Source organism: Eucyclogobius newberryi, unplaced genomic scaffold (genome assembly GCF_026437365.1).
Source record: "Eucyclogobius newberryi isolate DKJ021-1_F unplaced genomic scaffold, fEucNew1.0.hap1 SCAF_16, whole genome shotgun sequence".
Taxonomy (NCBI): Eukaryota; Metazoa; Chordata; class Actinopteri; order Gobiiformes; family Gobiidae; genus Eucyclogobius; species Eucyclogobius newberryi.
In genome coordinates this window covers 23474323-23493979 of record NW_027315790.1, presented here as the reverse complement: position 1 = coordinate 23493979, position 19657 = coordinate 23474323, and the positions used below count along the sequence as shown (strand labels likewise).

Sequence of the window (19657 nt, the reverse complement as noted above, 5' to 3'; positions counted from 1 at the left end):
TTTTGTCAGAACACTTTATTGTGAACAATTGAAAGGCAAGTGGTTTATTTAAGTAATGTATTTGATGAAGATGTATTATACTTACCAACACTGGTCCATGAAGCTTGTCCATTCAAACATCATTAAACCCACAAATCCTACAAAAAACAGACACACAAACACTTAATAATGGTGTGCAAATATTTAGCTAACGTATTGACTGTATTGATGTCCTGTGGCTGTTGCATGCTTTAAAACTCACTTAAATGGCAACCGCCTCTGCGGCTGCTGTGGCAGACATCAGAGAGGTGTTTTCCACAGGGAAATCACGGCAGGATTCAAAGAGGAGCTCCGACGAGAAAAAAAACAGTGGAAAAACCTCCGTCAAATCAGAGACATCAAAGAACTGCAGCGGTCCCTGTGGAAAAGACATGTGAAGGAGGAGTGAGGGTTAGCACGAGTGACATTCAAAAACGGCAGAGAAAAACAACTATTTATCAGCATTAATATTGAAAACACAGACAAAGATTTAAATATAGAAACACAAGGACACATGAACTAGAAACGGCTGCCAAAGGTAGGTTTTAGGACAACAATAGTTATAATAATAATGATCCTTTACAATGACAAAAAACAGAGGTTTCAAAGTAAAAGAATACACCTAAAATGCCATCAGTGTATTTTCACTCTTTCATAATGCTTTTGCATGGAATGTTTGAGTATGTGATTAAACATTAAGCAACAACCATATGATGCCACCAGGACACTGGAAGTCAAGGCACTGGAAGAAGAACTTTTAGGACTACGACAAAGTCTAAGAAATAAAGTCTGGCGGTAATGCAACACTCGGATGTCAACCGCCATAAAACAACAACAACAAGTCACATCTCAGATCTGTGGAGAGGTGACCTTGTTCTCGATAAGAATACATCTTTTTAAAAAGACATGTTATTTATTCATTTTCCACCGCGTGTTCCCTTTCGAGGTCATGTGACTGGAGCCTATCCCAGTGACTTTGGGCCTTAGGCGGGGCACACTCTGGACAGAGGCCAGCTCGTCGCAGGGCCAACAAAGACACACATTCACTCTGAAATTCATTCACTAGGGTCAATTTAGAGTGGCCAACTGACCTCGCACATGCATGTGTTTGGACAGTGGGAGGAAGCCGGAGAACCCGGAGAGAACCCACAGTAACATTAGATAGAGCTCTCGCCAATAAGGAGATCATGAGTGTAACGGATGATGGTTACATACTGTAGTGCACATTTAAAACCTTTGTGCTACACTCAAAAATACTGTGTGGGTTAAAAATCCTTTTTCCTTTTTTATAATTTTTTTTTTTAACACAAAACAACAAAAACAAACTTATGTTCTACGACAGGCTGAACGACGACGTGTGGCCGAAGACAGCACGAGGGCAATGTCATCAAAAATACTCTTTTATTCCTCTGACAATGCAAAGAATGCTGAAAAGTGCCATGTAATAGAATAATAATAAATATTAATTAGTTCAAAGCAATGCAAGTTAAATGCCATCTGAACCTAAAGGAAAGACATAAGATATACTTAAGGAAAAGCCTGTTATTGTTGTTTTCAATAATATAAATCTGTGCAATCTTCCTAGATACAATAGCAAGAAAAGGTATTTGCATCCTTCCCGATTTTTGAATGTTTTGCAAATGTATCACATTTAAATGTTTCAACTCATCAAACCGATTTTAATATTCTACAAACACATCACAAGCAAAAACATTCAGTTTTTAGATTGTATGTATTAAGGGCAAAAATCCAAACCTATCCGATTTGTGTGAAAAATAGTTCCGTTTCACTGGCCACACACAGGGCTGATTACCACCGGGAGGTAAAGGCTGCCAGATAACGTGAAGAAGGCAACAAGATACATTATGCAGCAATGGTCAAATAAGAAGAAATGAGAATATTCTCCAAGTGTGCAAGGACCACTCATCAACATCACAAAGTCAAAAGAATCCAAAGACCTACAGTCCTCAGTTAAAGAGCAGTGTTTATGACTCAATATAAGACTCTGGGCTAGAATGCCACCAAGGAGAGTTTCAAGGTGAAAACCAAGTGACAAAAAAGAACACAAAGGCTTGTGTCACATCTGGAGGATCTCCCAAGAATATTCTGTGGACTGAGGAGACAATAGTCAAACTTAGAAGTTGTATGGCCCGATACATCTGGTGTAAAACTAACACAGTTAATGGTAAAAAAAGAGCCCCGGGCGAAGGCTTTGCTGCTTCAGAACCTGGGACACTTCCGTTCCCTCAAGCTCAGACGGACTTTGGTTCTACTGCCAGACAATGACCAGACTAAGAGATGCTTTGGTTTGACCCAGTTCATTGTCAAAAAAACAAATTCCCTAAATAGTCAAATCACTTCTGGAAAAAAAAGAGTGGGCCAAAAAGTCAGTTATGGTCACAAAGGCACAGTCAGGTTTTAGGTTCGATGCAACTGATTCTTCACACGGTCAGACAGACTTGGATTTATTCATCAACGTAATAAATCATTTACGAACTGCGTTTTACGACTTGTGAAGTCCAGAATGGAAGGGTGAACTACTCTACTACTACCCGTAAAGGATATTAGAAATGAATACAATTAAAAGAATATAAATGTGTATAAATGATGTAAGATTTAGAGTTAGTATCACTTTCACTTTCAGCAAACATGCAACCAATATATAATAGTAAGAACTAGTTCCTATGACAACTCCAACTACTATAAATATTATTATGACGCTACAACTTTACAGTACTTCCTTCAGAAAATACTGCCGCAAAACCCAGAAAATACTTTGAAATGAGAAAGGCCTAAATTATATTATATCCAAATAGTGATCAAGTGGTTCACCTTCCACTGAAACTCTAATTAAAATAAGCCGCGCAGGCCGTCTTTAAAGCCTGGTAATGACGTTGTTGCGATAATGGCAAACTATAAAGTTGTTTTCCTGATACTGAAGCCGGTCGCTGTCAGAGGGCTAAATTAAGCTGCCCTCAGCGTCTGCGCCCAAACGGAGCAGGTTCAAGGAGACTCAAAAATTAGTCTGACACAAACACTGGCTGTGGTTAACCAGAGGAGCTGCTGAGGGGAGCATGAATAAGAGGTAAACTTAAGGAGCATTTAAAGGCAAAAAGCCCAAAGGTCAGAACCGACAAACAATTTTAATAACTTTTAGAATGAACCGGAATTAAAAGAGAAACAATGGCCTCACACTTCTAGTGTGGAAAGCATAAATTTGTTTGAAACAATTGCATATTGCTCAATTAGCACTACAACTAATGTTTGATTTCACTATTTTAAATTGGTATTGTCTCGTTTTAATGGATTATTTGAATTATCACAATGATCGGTGCCATGCTGTGTTTACTTTTTAAAAGAATTCACATTTGAGTGACATGTTTTTGCGGAGTTGTGGTGTGGGTTTGCTTGGATGCTTTCAGGACAATGTCCACGGTTCAAAGACATAAAACAGACAGGTTTTCAAACTCAGATTTTATTTGTGAATACAATGTAAAATGTAACTGAAGAGGAAAATCTTCATCCAGGACGCACTTCTTGGGAGGCTGCAAAAATAACCCTCTTCCCTCATTCTAAACCGGTGCCGCTCTCCTTCAGAAAACTCAACGAGACGAGAAAAGACGCCGAAGTGATTTATCGCATTTTTATATAAAGCATAGCTTTACAAATATTACATTCACTTGAAAAATAAAAATGTTTTCCCAAATGTGAACACGAATGAAATGATTAATATGTAACAAACAATTATCTTTCTAATATGATTTTAAATGAATAATAATTTACCAAAGGCTACAGCTTATGGATAAAGATTGACTAAAAACTTAACAGCAGAAAAAAACTGCATCAACTACATTCTGTTGTTACTTTTAGCAAAAATAACTATTCACGATTTAATTTGGCCCGGACAGCGACTGAAGGCTAACTCGACCATGCATTCACTCGCTCCATGCACTCAGCCTTATTTACCTGATCAGAAACACATTTAGACTGAAACAATAACACAAAGAGTGAATTATATTATATATCCACCTCTTATTCTCTTTACTCTTCTGTCTTCTCTTCTGGTCGGCCCCTTTTCACATCTCTGGAGCGGCTTGTGACGCCAAACTGGACTTTTCATCTGTAGTTGTCCATTTATCGCCCTTTATCTCCTCCTCAGCGCCACCGTGGGGAAAAAGGCCTTTTCGGGGGAAAATTTGGACCTCCTCCTCTCCTTGGCCCAGGTCGTTTGCCTCTTAACCAGGGCTCGGGAGCATGGCTGCCGGGGAACGGGGGTCTTGGGTGGCCCCTTGGGTGACCTCTTGGGTGACCTCTTGGGTGACCTCTTGGGTGACCTCTTGGGTGACCTCTTGGATGATGTCCTGGTGGAGGAGGCCTGAGGGGCGGCCTCATGCCTCTTCCTCTCATATCGGGATGGTGCGGAAGCAATGGCCTTCTTAAGGGTGCTGCCCCGTGCTGATAGTCGTAATATTCATCTTCTGGAGGAGAAAGGGGTGGAGTCAAGCGACCTCTCAGTCTTGGTCCAAAATAAGGCTCAGCACCCGGAGGAGGCCCGTAAGCATCTTCTTGATAGTGCTGGCGATGGTACATTTCATTTTCGTGGTATTGTCTTTCGCCTTGATAATCGGGGGGAAGGGACTCGCAAAGTGGGTCCTCCTGATGGAAAACGGACTTGTGTTGATGGTCATGGACTATAACGCCGCTGAGTAAGCTGCTAACACCCGACGGCAGCTCTTTCATGGGGCCCGGCTGCTGCTCCAGGACTCCGGCTAAGCCCGGAAGAGCACCAGAAGGGTTGTAGTAGTCCGGAGCAGCCTGTAGGCCTGGGTGCGGAGGTAGATATGCATTAGCGGACACATCAGCGGCATCTGTTGGCTCGTGAACAGATTGGTATGAGAACTGTCCAGGCTGTGTGCTTTCCAACGGCCCCGGAGGCACGTTTAAACTTTGCTGAGAGCTGCCTTCTGGGTAAATGGCATTAAACCAACCACTTTCATTGATTTTTTCTACAATGTTTGTTATGTCTGTGACAGCGCCGGGGGCTACGTCTCCGATTTGTGAAAAAAGTTGTTGGTAATTTGGTGCTGTGCTTGTCGACTGGGACGTATGGTCGGCGTAAGGATACGGCTGGTAGGATTGGCCATTAGAAACAACTGGAGTTTGCTGCGGGAGAATGCTACTAGTGTCTTTATTTAGTGCTACCATTGTTTTGTCCATAACCTCGTCTTGTGTGGGCGTACTTCCCCCCTCGTCGCGCACAGGGGTCCCTTCTTGAGCAGGACTTGCAGCATTAGTCGGCGTTGACCCCAAACCCAAGTCGAATGTGCTGAAGGCCGGGTTCCCCTGGAGGAAGCTGTGGATTTTGGACTCTAGACTGTCAGGAAGAGTTGAGGGCTCTGGTTCTGTCGTGGCAGAGGAAACTGGGCGAGTCTGAGTCGGGCTTTGGTCGGGGGGAGAAATGTTGGAGGTCTCCGAAATGATTGGCGCAGGGGATGAGACCGCTTGTGATGTGGATGCGAGAGAAGGATGTTTCTTGCCTGAAGCCGGAGAGTCGGACAAATGGGACGGCGGGCTGTTAAGCAGTGACGAGATGCCTGTGGAAACAAGACGTTGGGGATTAATGTGCATTCAATGCTTTTTTCAAGTATTCAATATTGACCTATAACATAAGTAGATCATCAACAAACTGCAATATTGATCTAAAAAGGCTTAATAATAGAAACAAAATACCGGCAATAGACAACCGATCATCTACATGTTTTTATTTTTGGAAAGTGTGACATTTTAAAACCCGACATGTAACACTCTGAGTCGTTTTTCTTTTTGTGTTTGTGTTTTTTCTTCTTCTTTTGGATGGATGGAATTTCTTTGCAACCAATTAAACAATACATTTAATTGTGTGCAACACTGTGTCACAGTGTTTTGTATTTTGCATCTGTAGACTTTAGAATCCCTGAACAGAAATACTTCCTCTGCATTTGACCCATCCTTCAGTGGTCACTTGGGCTAGAACTGCCGGGTTGGAGAAAAGCTGGGAAACATCAACATCTCACCCACACAGAAAAATCCTTTCCGTCCGAACCGTTTCAAACTATTCCTTGGAGTAACTAAATACTGACCCCTGCAGGCTCAACAAGGGAACACTTAACAAGAACTGCTGCAGTGCTGTGGTCTAAAAGAGGCGAGGGCTGGCAAAGCGCTCGAAACTGTCATCCCTATGATCAGACCAAATATCTGACCCAAACTGCAGTCACAAGCTCACAGAATTGTATAAAAAATAACTATGCAGAAGAGTACTCGTAAACTAGGTATTTATTTACATGTAAGGAAAAAATAAACTCACAATTCACCCACAAATCCACATTATCCCAGTAAAACAATTAGTTATGCTTTTTTTTTGTTAATAGACAAAACAACGACTAACAGCCTCAAGTTTTAGATTCTCTGGCCATCACAATTTCAATCGCTAAAACTTGCACTGATCTTTGCCCATTTTCCTTCTTCTTCACTCGGTGTCGACTATATTCTTTCCACACAGCAGACTTCATAAATCTGAGCCTGACAGAATAAGCTGGTGTAGAATAAGTGAGAGTGCAGCTCTTCTCACCCTCTAGACCTCCTTGCGCCTGCACTTTGGTGAGAGCGCTGAGCAGATCTGACGCGCTCATATCCACTTTGGAGAGAAGTTTGGACAAAGAGTCCGAGTCCTGCAGAACTGCGATGGCGGCTGAGGCTGTGTCCACAGAGGAGGCCGCGGACGAGGGATTTTTAGAGTCCTGTGAAGGTCCTGTCCCAGAAAGATGAGTAAAGTTAAACTTATCTGACCAGAAGCAGAATAACCCATTTTCACTTAAAAAAAAATAAACTCAGTATGTGTTTATATGAAAGTACTGTACATCAAAATACGCCAGGACAATCTTTTTTCATTAGTTACAGTTGACTCAAAACTCAAACATACTCAAAACGGATACAGTCTTTATTTTGAGTATCCTTTTTTTAATTTTTATTTATGATTAAGGAAAAAATATAATCAAGTGACAGATGTCGATACAGAAGTGTACACCTGACACACAAATGGTTAAAAAAGTTACAATTACATCTCTGCTTTTGATCTTTTAATTTGCAAAATAAACATGTTTCCATTTTGAATACATCAATATTTGTGATAAAATATGATTACACACATGGAGAAGAAGAAAGGCAGAACCTCGTCTAACTGTACTATTGCTCGCCGCTTTAGACAGCAAAGCAATCTTCAGTAATGGCTTTAATCATTCAAATTGAGAAACGCGTGAGCTGTCAAATAAGGTATTATTCATGCAGGAGTTAAATTAAGGGTATGAATCGTTCTAAAATGTGAGTAATAATTAGGTTGGAGTTAGGGTATTAATTGAGTTGCTGAACGCTTTTTAGGCTAATTAAGGTGTAGTTGTAATAAAGTGGTTCCAAAAAAACACTACTAAGAGATGCATTTAGGCAATAAAACTAGCATTGAAACAGATATTTGAACAAGTATCAATACGGAAAATAAAATCACATACATAGGATTAAATGTAACTAGATAATTTGCAATGGCTGAAGCCATTGCTGGAGTGTTTGCGTCTCTCCCTCTCCCTCCCTCCCTCTCCCTCTCCCTCCCCCTCTCTCCCTCCCCCTCTCTCTCTCCTCCTACTCCTCCTCCTCTCCCCCTCTCTCTCTCCTCCCTCTACTCCTCTCCCCCTCCTTCTCTCCCTCCCTCTCTTTTAATAATAAAAAATTGAGTGTCTGCGTGACATCACGCAGACACTCAATGATTTCTGAATAGTGTTAGAATGGTCTTGATCTATGTAAGACATATGAGATTTTAAAAACACACTATCTTTCCTTTATTATTGACTTTAATTATTGTTCTTGTGGTATCAGCATTGAGAATCGAGCCTTACGTCGAGCCTTAGCCAAAAGTAGGAAACAAATAACAAAAATTTTTGGGCCTGAAAACCAAACCCTTAACATGAAGCAGAACCTCATCTAACTGCACTATCGCTTGGAGCAAATGGCTTTAATCATTTGAATTGTGAAAGCTGTCAGATAATGCATGAGTGAAATCATTTCGACGCAGTGTGGCAAATTAATGGCATGAATCGTTCCAAAATGGGTGTAATCTGAACGCATATATTATTTAAGAGTTGTCCCGAAACGCATCTATAACCTCGTGCTCCACAGAGAGCGGCGGCAGCGGCAGCGGCACTCACCTGTGTTCTTTATGACCGAGCTCAAACTGTTGAGGAAAGAGCCAATTTTACCCAGGTCAACACCTTCGACGGCGGCTGCGGGGGGAGCGGAGACGGGAGCGGAGACGGGGGCGGAGATGGGGGCGACCTCCGGGACAGTCGGCTGAGGGACGACTGATGAGTCCGAGCTCTTCGGGGCGACGGCGGGCACCTCTGTCCGAGCCACGAACGCAGCCTTCTGCTCCTCCACTAACACCGCGGAGAGAAGTGACACAAGTCAATGAACCGTGACTCACAGCTGAAGACAATAACAACACGTCTTTTACAATGTGTGGTAAACATCAGGACTATTCCCTAATTAAAGAAGGGATGGGCCATATTAAAAAGAATGAATATCTTTATAATGATATTAAAGTCCAATAGTCCAATAGAAATGTGTTAAAACATGTCTTTAAACACAGTTGTGGAGGTTTAATTATGAGACAAATGTGAAATGTCTCTAATGAATCACAAAAGTGCAGAAATATCACCCTTATTTGAATGTTTACAACTTTAACATCAGCTCTTTTTGCCCACTTCTAGAAGACATACTCTTTTTGTTCTGGTATTTGGTTTTAAACTATATCAGACAGAGATTACTTCACATTTTGTTCATTGTAAATCACAACAATTGATCCAAAACGGCTTGATAACAGAAACGGGTCCATTAACTTCCTGTTCAAAACAACAGAACTGAGAAGCCCGGGATCTTCATAGTGAGACTTCCCCCGTAACAAGGAGTGGATTTTATTGCTGTGTGACATTTTCTAACCTAAATGTACGGTCCGAAGTCAGAGTTTATTGAAGGGAGATAGGGGGACGGTGAACATTTCATGAGCACTGGAAGTTTAAATGCAGGAAAATACAGGCTTAATCAAACATTATTTATTTGACAGGGAGATTGTACAGTAATGAACAGATCCAAATACAACTTTGGCTGAACTAAAGATGAGAACACAGCTAAACATGCTCATAAAAGTCAATTTTAGATAATGTGTCTCCTTTAATAACACAAATATATTTGTGTTAACAGTTCTAAAACGTACACAAATCCAACAGTTGATCATGCACAGGACAGATTAACCAGGATCAAACTGTTAGTATATCAGTTATAATAAGAACCTCAAGTGCACAAAGCACAGTGTCAAATGATGACAAGAGCTGAGAAAAGTATTGAAAATACGATACTAATCAGTACTCATTCGAACAAGTATCGATACCTAAAGAATTCACATAAACAAACCTTTCCTAAAGCATATTGAGCTTCATTATAACTAACTACTGTAAGAACGATAGTAATATAAAGTCTAGTCTATTATAGTCTAGAGGTGGTATTAAAAATGTTATCAAGAATTGAGACTTTCTTGGGATCAAAATAGATTTTGACATTTTATTTTTGTGACGGACCAAATTCTGACTAACTGAAAAAAGAAGGGAACATTCTTTATTTGTTGAAATCTGAGGTCAAGACTGTGACACAGTAGGAGTTACAACACATATGTAAACATTTTCCAGTGTCTGTTTTTGTAACACTACTTCTTACTAAGTAGTATTGATGTATTTATTCTCACCTATAATCCCGCCACCGTCCATCTCTTCATCCGACAGCTCCATGTCCTCCACCTCGATGTTGTCGTTGGCTCCAATCGTGGAGTCTTTCGGCGACGCCCCGGGGGACGACAGGGGGCTCGGGGCCGGAGGTTCCGCGTCGTCGTCCAGAGCCGAGCCGTCCAGGTCCGGGTCGGGGTGGGCCAGGGCCAGACTGTGGAAGGGGGACTCTGAGCCTGTGGGAGAGGGGGCGTCCGCAGAGGGCGAGGGCAGCGGCGAGTCGTCCAGGCTGGGCAGAGTGGACTTCAGACTGTCCAGCTTACGCTTCAGATGGTTCACGCGGTTGGCAAAGGTCTGGTACGCCTGGGACAAGACACAGACCAATGTAATACATCTGTGGACACACTAAATACCACCAAAGGAAATATCGTGTCTTCAAAGTACAGCCAGAATAGGACTAAACAATCTATACAAGTAGTAAAGTTGTCAAAAAAGAAAAATAGATTAATTAATTTGAGCTTGTATAAAACCCCTCATCTTATAGTAAATTTGAATTGTTTTTCTTTAATGCATGCCCTTTTTGATTCAATATATCTTGCTATTATTATTCATGGTTGTATGTTGCACCGAATCACTAAAGTATGTTCCTGTTTGTGAATTGTGTTGATTGAAAATGGCAATAAACCTTTTCTGATTCTGAATATAACCATGATTAAAATTATCACAGCGGCGTTAATAATTAACTTTGACTTAAAGCAACAAAGCAGACTATGCGATTGCTTTTCTTTTTGTGAAGTAGCCATTTTTCACTCACATTTGCTACAATCTTGACTTCTTTGTACTGCATTTCATAGAAGACGTTGGCGTTGCGCAGCGTTTCCAGAATCGGTGCCGATGTTTTATTTTGTTTTTCGAGAAACTTCACAAACTCTTGAAGCTGAGCATTTCCTTCCTCAAAGTCTCTTGAAAATCTCTTTCCTCCAGCTTTATCTGCAAACGAAAAAACAATTTTAGCATTTAAAAAGGTAGTAAGGACGCGGAAAACAATTGAGTCGCCATATCAAAAGTTATGTAATATATTTTTTTATAAAGTGCCATCTGGTCTAAAATCCATTATTGTTTTGCCATGTTTCCATGCAACCAAAAAATAATTACAATAGAGTTAGAAGTGTGCAAATACAGTATGTTAAAATAAAGCCTTAGGGTTGGAATTAAAGAGTGCAAACTTTTGTCACATTTCAAAGGATTTTGAATTGATTGATTGCAAATGATTCTTTCAGGAACATTGCCCATATGTGTCCCAAATATGAAACTAATCTGTTTAAATATTTATTTTATTGATCAACCCAGGTGTTTTTGGGATTGTAAGCTTCAATCATCACATGGGTCGAGCAAAATTTTAGAGTACCCTGTTAATGATGTTAAGTTAATCCAACAGAAATGACCCAAAATGTGTCTTTAAATGATTTAGTAGAGGTTTAATATATGAATGTAGTATAGTATAGTATAGTATAGTATAGTATAGTATAGTATAGTATAGTATATAAATATATAAATAATGACAGTAAATTACTCAAAGTGCAGAAATATCCCTTTATACCCTTATTTGTAAGTTTGTAAATAACAGCATTTTTGCAGCATTTTGTTTTGTAATAAATAGGCCACCGCTTCATAACATTTAAAATTCTGCACTATTTGTTCTGTTATTGGCTTCTAAACATGCCCTCAATAACCTCTGCTTTGGCATCTCATGTTTTAGAACTTAAAACAATGAAACATACAAATAAAAGCTTGCCTCAAACATGCAAATACAAGTAGAAATGAATGCGATTTCACGTCAGAAATGCACAGAACGAGGCTGGTGATGATTTATGGAGCTCTAAAAATTACACAATTCTAGAAAATTAGAACTCAAGTGTTTTTGTGAGGCTCAGAGGAGCCGAGAAGACAGCCTCGTAAACAGGATTAATGACACAAACGATAATGACACCAAATACAACTCCGGCTACCGGCTATGCTTTTGATAAGACAACAATGTCATAACATGGCGCAAAAAAGTCAATTGTCCTTAAACTACATTTCTGTGTTTAACCTATACCACAGAAACAAAACAACACATTTTGACTCTGTAGCTTTCGATTAGTTACAGTATGATAGTGTAGAGTAAATTCCACCTTTGAGTTTCTTGAGCGTTTCGGAGTTGCAGATGTCGAGCCTCATCGCAGACAGCTGCTTCTCTCGCAGCTCCACCTCGTCCACAGATCTCTGGTACTTGGACAGTTGGTCGAAAAAGGCCTGAGGCTACAGCAAAGAGAATTCAGGCTCCCAAACGATTGTCAAAATGTAGTCATTATTACATAACCTGGGTCTTACCACAAATTCAGCTACAATCCTAGAGCGGATTTCATCTTTTGATTCAGGTGGAGCTGCAGACAAATGAAAACTGTTAGGTAAATAATAGTATTTAACAGGAGTTTACATCAGCCCCCCCAAAGATGTCCAGCTCTTTCCTATCTCACCTGAATGTTCAAATGGTAATCAACCACATAGATTACTGATCAAAACAAGGCTAAATCAAGGGATTCCAAATATAAAAAAATTGTAGAAGAATTGGCACACCATTGGCCACAGTTATACAAACATAGCGACCAACATATAGCATGCATTTATTGTTCCTTTGCACTTTGATCTCATGCTCATTTGTGGGAATCTGGGAGGTGTGGACACGCCGTGTGTGTGACGCGGACACCAAGTGGTGGTCGAGGTGAACCCCAGTGACCCAGGTCCAGAGGCCAAACAACTAAAGTAAAACGGGTGTAATTTTCCCCTGTTCGCGTTGCGTTTTTGAGCCACAGATGACCGACCAGTTTGCTGCTCCTCTCAGACAATAATCACGAGAGGAGCCGAGGAGCTGAGAGGAAAAGAGCCGTTCAGAGGATAAATTACAGGATATTAATCTTCACAAACTAAAGTGCCAAAACATTATATACATATTTTGGTCATGGGATTGAATGACCACAGAAAGGGCAGACGAGAATGTGAGGAAAAATACATTGCACGACTTCAGACTTAGTCCAGGTAAGAAGTCACAAACGTTTTAAATACAAGAAGACTACCGTAAATGGCCTATTACTTGGTAAAAACAATAGTTAGTCAAACGTGGTAAAATAAACTTTACCACACGGACAAAGTGGAAGTACAAATCATTGTTGAGCACACAGGTTTTACTCATTGCATGCACCAAACACATTTTTCCACTTAGAACACATGAGCAAATGTACTTGTTATGCGAGCATCACCATGGAGGACCTCAGCCCCTCAAAGGAAAGGTGTTTTTCATTGTATTCTTTTGCTATAAAAGCATCTATAATGGAGTGCTGCCCAGCGGCCGAGTGGTTAAGGCACAGCACATATGCCAGGCTCCAAGTGCAGCCGGCCACTTGGGTTTGAATCCCGACTCCGAAGATTTACCTCCTCCCTTCTCTCTCACCCCTCATTTCACACCCTCCTATCTTGTCTAACAAAGTCTACAGGAAACAAAATCTTTAAAAAGAAAAAAAAAAAGCATCTGTAATTTAATAAACTTTAGAACGTTCCAGTCAAAGCAATATAATCTCCAGAGACAAGCAGACAATAGTATGGATAATAATATGATCAACAGTAAGATTCATCCAACTTACTTTTCTGCTCGACCGGCGTCTCCGGGGGCGACTCTTCTTTGACCAAAGCGTTTCTCAGGTCAGACATGAGGTTTCCTTCATACACATTTCGCTCCTCCCAAATTGACAAAATCCTCTCCACGGATTTAATCACTTTGGCATCACCGTCGGCGCTGACAAGAAAAGGATTTTCTCTAAATTACACTCTAGCAAAGCAAAAACAATTCTGATAAAACAAGAATTACTTACTTGATAAGCAAAAACGCATCAACAAGAACTTCAGAAAAAGCTGTTCGGTAAACGATGGCATTTTTCCTTTTACAGTTCTGAATGACGTCATTAGCCAGATACAGTAAATTCAGTCTGTGAGGCGGAGTTGCTGTCAAACACAAATATAGAGGATCAGATTGACTTATATAAAACTATTTTCATTTACAATTTAACTTTAGGAAACCATGCTTCAAAACCTAAAATCATTCTGTTCCGAGGAAAAGACGACGTCACTCTTCAGAGTAAAAACCGCCTCAAATCATCAAAACACAAAACAATGTGTTTCAATATTCACACTCAATCAGGAAAAAAACGTTGCCATTTCATAATGCACAGAACGAAAAGAGAACTAAACAACTTTCTAACTTTTCAAGGCTCAACCTACTGGATCTACAAAAAATTATGACGCTTGATTGTGGAAAAAAATTATAAAAACACGATTGAAGTCACAATTATTTCCGTGCAGTGAAATTAAGAGAACAAAGAGATAAAATGAAAGCAAGAGATGAATCTAGTGGGGCTGTAGTGTTTTAGTCGATTCATCTGGCGAAGGAGTCTTTGTTGACCATAGTTTTTATTAGTCGACTCGCTGTAATTATTTTATTTAGAGTTAAATGATTTGCATTCACATCTACGGCTACTGCAATGACTTTCAATGACCATGATATAACACAAGACGAGATGTTTACTAGGGCTGTGCTCAATATATGGATATTGTGATACATCCTGATGGACTTCATGGCAATACGAGTATCGATACAGAGATGCGTATCGTGATACGCTAAAAACAACATAAAGTCATTAGAAATAGCAGTTTCACTTTTGAACCTACAGACTGCTGAAACAAGGCGGAGTCTGAGGAGCTGGACATGTGATATTCACAATTTTGTATTGCCCTGAACGCAAAGGACAACATCATAAATGATATGATATCATAGCCCAGCACTTTTCACAACTGCAGAAAGGAGAAAGCAGTGACTTTGGGATTTGGAAGTGAATTAAGAGTTGAATTTTATTTATAAAAACTGTTTAGCGATTTAAAAAAATAAATGTTTGTAATTGCGTCACCTCTTATAGCCTCTGATCCAAGAGACACTCAATAGTTTTGAGAGCTTTTGTCACAACCCATTTTAGTCGATTAATTGGTACACAAATCATGTCTTTGGTCGACCACAAATCTAGTGAAATAAGACAGTTTCAGTCACAGAAGCGTTTGTGATAATAATTGTGTTGTCAATTCTCAACTATGTAATATTTGTAATCAATGGGTGTAATAATTACAAATAATACATGTATTGGATTCATTGCACAAAATCAATAAACATTGTTAATTCACAGTTAAAGGAATAGAGGATTTTTTGCCAATTTGAGAACTCAAGCGACTCTTATTCCCTTATTAAAAACTGCGCATGCCCCCCCCCTAACTAAAGGCATTGGAATTTCAAGTTCACAAGGTCCTTAATATCAGAATTGCCCTTTGAATAATCAGCAGCATATTTATTCTTAAAAATATTATGCTAAATTTATTTTTTTGAGCTTTTAACCATTGCTCTACCATTGTTCCCTCAACAAAAATATACCTAGAGTATCCTTTAGCTTCACTGGCACTAGATTGAGGAAAATACTCTCCCCTCATGAGTGTCAAAAACAGTTCAGAATTTCCACGATAACAGACATTTCTTCGATAAATGTCGTTGCTCTGAGACTCTTCTCTGTGGTTGCATGCACTGGTTCTGTGCATGTGTCATCTGATCACAATCAGTACAACAGAGAACAAGCAGTAAACCGAACCAGTGCATGTGGTGATTGGTGAAATGTTTATCTTAAAATGTTGAGTTGGGGCGCCATCTACTGGCTGCAAGGGGGAATTACAGTGTAGGCACCACGGGAAATGGGTAGATACACATACAGTACAGACCAAAAGTTTGGACACACACTGCAGAGTGAAGGCAAAAGGGCCAACAAGTGCCAAGCATGTGTGGGAACTCCTTCAAGACTGATGGAAAAGCATTTCAGGTGACGACCTCAATGCCAAGAATGTGCGAAGCAGTAATCAAAGCTAAAGGTGGCTACTTTGAAGAACCTAGAATATAAGACATATTTTCAGTTATTTCACACTTTAAGTATATAATTCCACATGTGTTAATTCATAGTTTTGATGCGGTCAGTGTGAATCTACAATTTTCACAGTCATAAAAATAAAGAAAACTCTTTGAATGAGAAGGTGTGTCCAAACTTTTGGTCTGTACTGTATAGACATTTTGTTTGTTACCCATTAACATGATTTCATCCATCAATGAAGTAGGTCGATTTTACCTTGACATATTTCAGTAAGGGATCATCTCCTTTTTGAGTTGAAGCTGAAAAGACGTAATATTTTTCGTCTTGGGGGAAGGGGCTAAAATGCTAAAAAAAACTCTCTCAGCAACGAGCATTAGGCCAACATTAGGCGGCGGGTGTGGCGCGGAGCACGGGGAGTGCGTACGGCGCACCGCGGCCTGCACCGCGGCCCGTGCGCCAGGTGCGTTGTGATCACGGCGCGCAGTGGCCTGTGCGAGAGAGCACCCGCCCCGCTCCCCGCGCTGACCACGGCGCGCCGTGGACCATGTGGATTGAGTAAACAAACATGCGCAACAGGTGACATTATTTGGAGAATTCATAACTTCTGCTGATAAACTTACCAAAGGATGTTCAGAGATGTTCACTAGAGGTGAGCAGGGTCTATCAAGCTACTATCGTTTTATCAACCCGTTAACATTTTATGTGAAGCCAGTCTTTCGTCTTTTGAGGGGGGGAGGGGGTCCAGAGGGAGACGAAAAAAATTACGTCTTTTCAGCTTCAACCCATTTTGAGATGATCCCTAAGAATTTGTCACCTTCCACAGAAGCATTATCCGGCTGCCGCCCGGTGGTCCCTGAAGAGGAGTGTCCCAGACTTGTGGGAGCATCAGTGCTCCTTCGTCTCTGTTCATTGTTGTTGTGCTTCATTTCCTGATTATTATTGCTTCCTGTATCCAGTGTTTGTACTTCTGTCCTTCACGACGCAATATACAAAATACCATGCAAAATATGCGATAGATCATCGGAGAGTTTCAGTACAAGGAAAAAGGGACATCAGAAGGAATCTGAAAAACACTACTACTACAAAACTAAGGAGGAGGAAAAGGAGAGCACACCAGGAAAATCTCAAATCGGCCATATCAGACCCCTACAAATGGGAGAATCTTGTCATGGATTGGTACAATCAATTGGGACCAGAAGGACATAAGTAAAAACGCTGGATAATAGAGATCAGGAAACGAGGCACAACAACAATGAACAGAGACGAAAGAGCATTCATGCTCCTACAAGTCTGGAACGCTTCTACAGAGACCACTGGGCCGCAGGGGGGCGTGGCCAGTCTGGCAGATCTGTCGGACTGGCCACGCCCCAGCAGTCGGATGACGCTTCTGAGGAAGGTGACAGATGCTCACCGAAACATGTCAAGGTAAAAACAACCTACTTATAAACGAACAACAACAAAAAGTAGTTCAGACCTCAACAGGTATTCTTGTAATGTTTAAAAGTTTATATTTCTGTCTTCTCACAAATATCAATGCCCCTGGACGTGTTTAAAATGTGACCGTTAAACTGAATTCCACTTTTAAAAACACAAATTACAAATCAAATTGCAGTGCTTGTTAGAAAAATTGCAAATAGACATTTTTCCACAATAAACAAATGCAGTTAAGCACCCAATACCTTACTGCTAACTAAATGAAATCATTTTATCTACTGGATTACAATGAATGTATGAGCCAAATAAAACTAAATAGTCAATTAAAAAAGCCACAACAATCCTATTCAATAAAAGCTCAAAGAGTGGTGCCATCATAATTGATAAAACAAACATTAATGTAAGCATCAAACTGAAACATAAGTCATTCAAATGTAAACAAACCGGACTGATCTGATCTGAACTGTAAACTACACAATATTCCAACCCATGCAAGCATTAAAAGTAATGTTTGTATGCATTAGACGAACATTTAAGATAAGATAAGATAATCCTTTGTTGGCCACACATGGGGAAATTCCATTGTTGCAACGCAGATACAGAGGTAGATACAGAGGAAAAGAATTTCCAGCATTAAGATTTGTTTAAGGAAGTCATCAAGCACCAAATTAACAACATATAGTTATTTCAGAATATAAATCCATCATTACAGCCAAAAAAACATCTATAAAATTAAGATTAAATTTGCCTTTATTGTCCCTGTAGGAAAATTTGTCATCTGCATCCTTCAACGTCACTGGGACAATCTGTTCGGAGGTCTCATCTCCAGCGTGGCTTCGTCAGGACTACCTTCAATTAAGGATTCTTACCTACTGCTCATGTTTTTGGGTTGATGGTGGAAACCAGAGCCTCCGGAGGCAACCCACCCATTTAACAGATCACTCTAAAAGTAACCTCTAAAAGTTCACTATAAAGTTATAAATGCAGGGTTTGTACTTCAAAGGAATAGTCACTTTTTCTGCACAAAACTACTACTTGTTGTAAGAAATGTAAAAAAATGTTGTAATGTCATAGGTACAAAACAGAAAAAAATATTAAAAGCATCAAGCTGATGGTTAATGGTTAATCAATAAGCGTCAAAGCGATGAACTAAATTAGGGAAGGGCAATAAAACTTTAATCTTGATCTGATCCCTGTGACAATCTTTTTTTTTATTTTATTGTCGATATCGTGATTCACTGCTAGATTTAAATGTCAACTTATTCTCCCCAATGAAGTCTTTAAACAAATTGAATTTCAAATACTTTCCAGTAAATCATATAAATTAAATGTGTCCATCATAATCTCCTTTTAAAGTAACAGTATGTAACCTTCTAGAGGTGTGACATAATCATCATGATTTCATGGAAATGGGGAAAAAACAAAAATATGTACAGTTGGTTAGGGTTGTAGTATTATGTTATATTGTATATTATTGTCAAGCCACTTTTTAGCGCAATAAAAACAACTGTACTTTAGTCTATTTCAAATAGCAAAATGTTATGTGCAAGGACTTTTTATAAACAAATAATGATCACTTGCGTATTTATTTTCCTTTTTTAATCTGTATTTTACAATATTGAGGTTAATCCGAGTTTCTTCTTTGAAATCACATTATGTTCCACTTGGTTTATGCCTCCATTATGGAATTTATGTTTTAGTTTTCATATTAAAGGCTATGTAAACTAATTTTAAAGGCTCTATTGAACAACGGCAATAAAAGTGAACGAGGGGTTGCACAGCTATCTAGTTATGGGGTCAACACTTGTGAAATCGTAATAATAATATTCATAACACTAGTCAGATATCGTGACATTTCCATTTAAGTGCACACTCGACATTACAGTAGTTACTCACCTTTCCTCACATGCTTGAGCCAGTGGCGCACAATGGCACTGTGGTATTTCTTGTTCTCGATGCACCACGTCGACAGCCCTTGAATTGATTCCATGGTGTTGGTCACGTTTTGAAACTTTCGGTCTAAAGCTGACTCCAGGGAGCCGCCAGAAGACGCTCCCGCAGCCATGATATCCGCGTAAAACTTTGCACTCAAAAAGCCTGGAAGTTAGCAGTTAGCTTAGCAGGCTAGGTTAGCGTAGCACAAATATTACAACGTCCCTACGTCGCTCGGGTTTCATTATGAGACCAAGAAGCTTAAAATATCACTCATATATTCTCATTTGTACCTGTGTATTCTATGGTGTAACTTTTATCGGACGCAATAAGCCAGTATTACTTGCTATTTCAAGCTAACACGTAGCTTTCCCATACAAATGCGGCGTTGTTTACTCGTGGATCCTAAGCGACGCGGTGCACTTCCGTAAAGACAAACCAAAGCGCGCCTCCAAGTGGAAAGAGATGGAAAAGTGCACCACATCG

General features: G+C 39.9%; 1 protein-coding gene across 2 annotated transcripts; it reads right to left on the bottom strand.

Moving 5' to 3' along the window:
* On the bottom strand, positions 1–19595 carry rprd2a (regulation of nuclear pre-mRNA domain containing 2a). Of its 2 annotated transcripts, XR_011927045.1 has the most exons (12): positions 19136–19595; positions 13724–13853; positions 13496–13647; positions 12189–12241; positions 11990–12116; positions 10630–10805; positions 9839–10178; positions 8250–8477; positions 6626–6805; positions 4048–5612; positions 242–397; positions 1–137 (listed from the first exon to the last, which is right to left on the bottom strand). XR_011927045.1 is itself a non-coding variant. In XM_072448024.1 (10 exons), exons 1-10 carry the CDS (start codon positions 19302–19304, stop codon positions 4174–4176), a joined length of 2994 nt encoding a protein of 997 aa, XP_072304125.1. In that variant the 5' UTR covers positions 19305–19595; the 3' UTR covers positions 3476–4173. The 2 variants fall into 2 exon arrangements, 1 of the variants encoding a protein (XP_072304125.1); XM_072448024.1 differs by lacking the exons at positions 1–137; positions 242–397 and having other exon boundaries at positions 3476–5612.
* Positions 19596–19657: the final 62 nt, after the last annotated feature.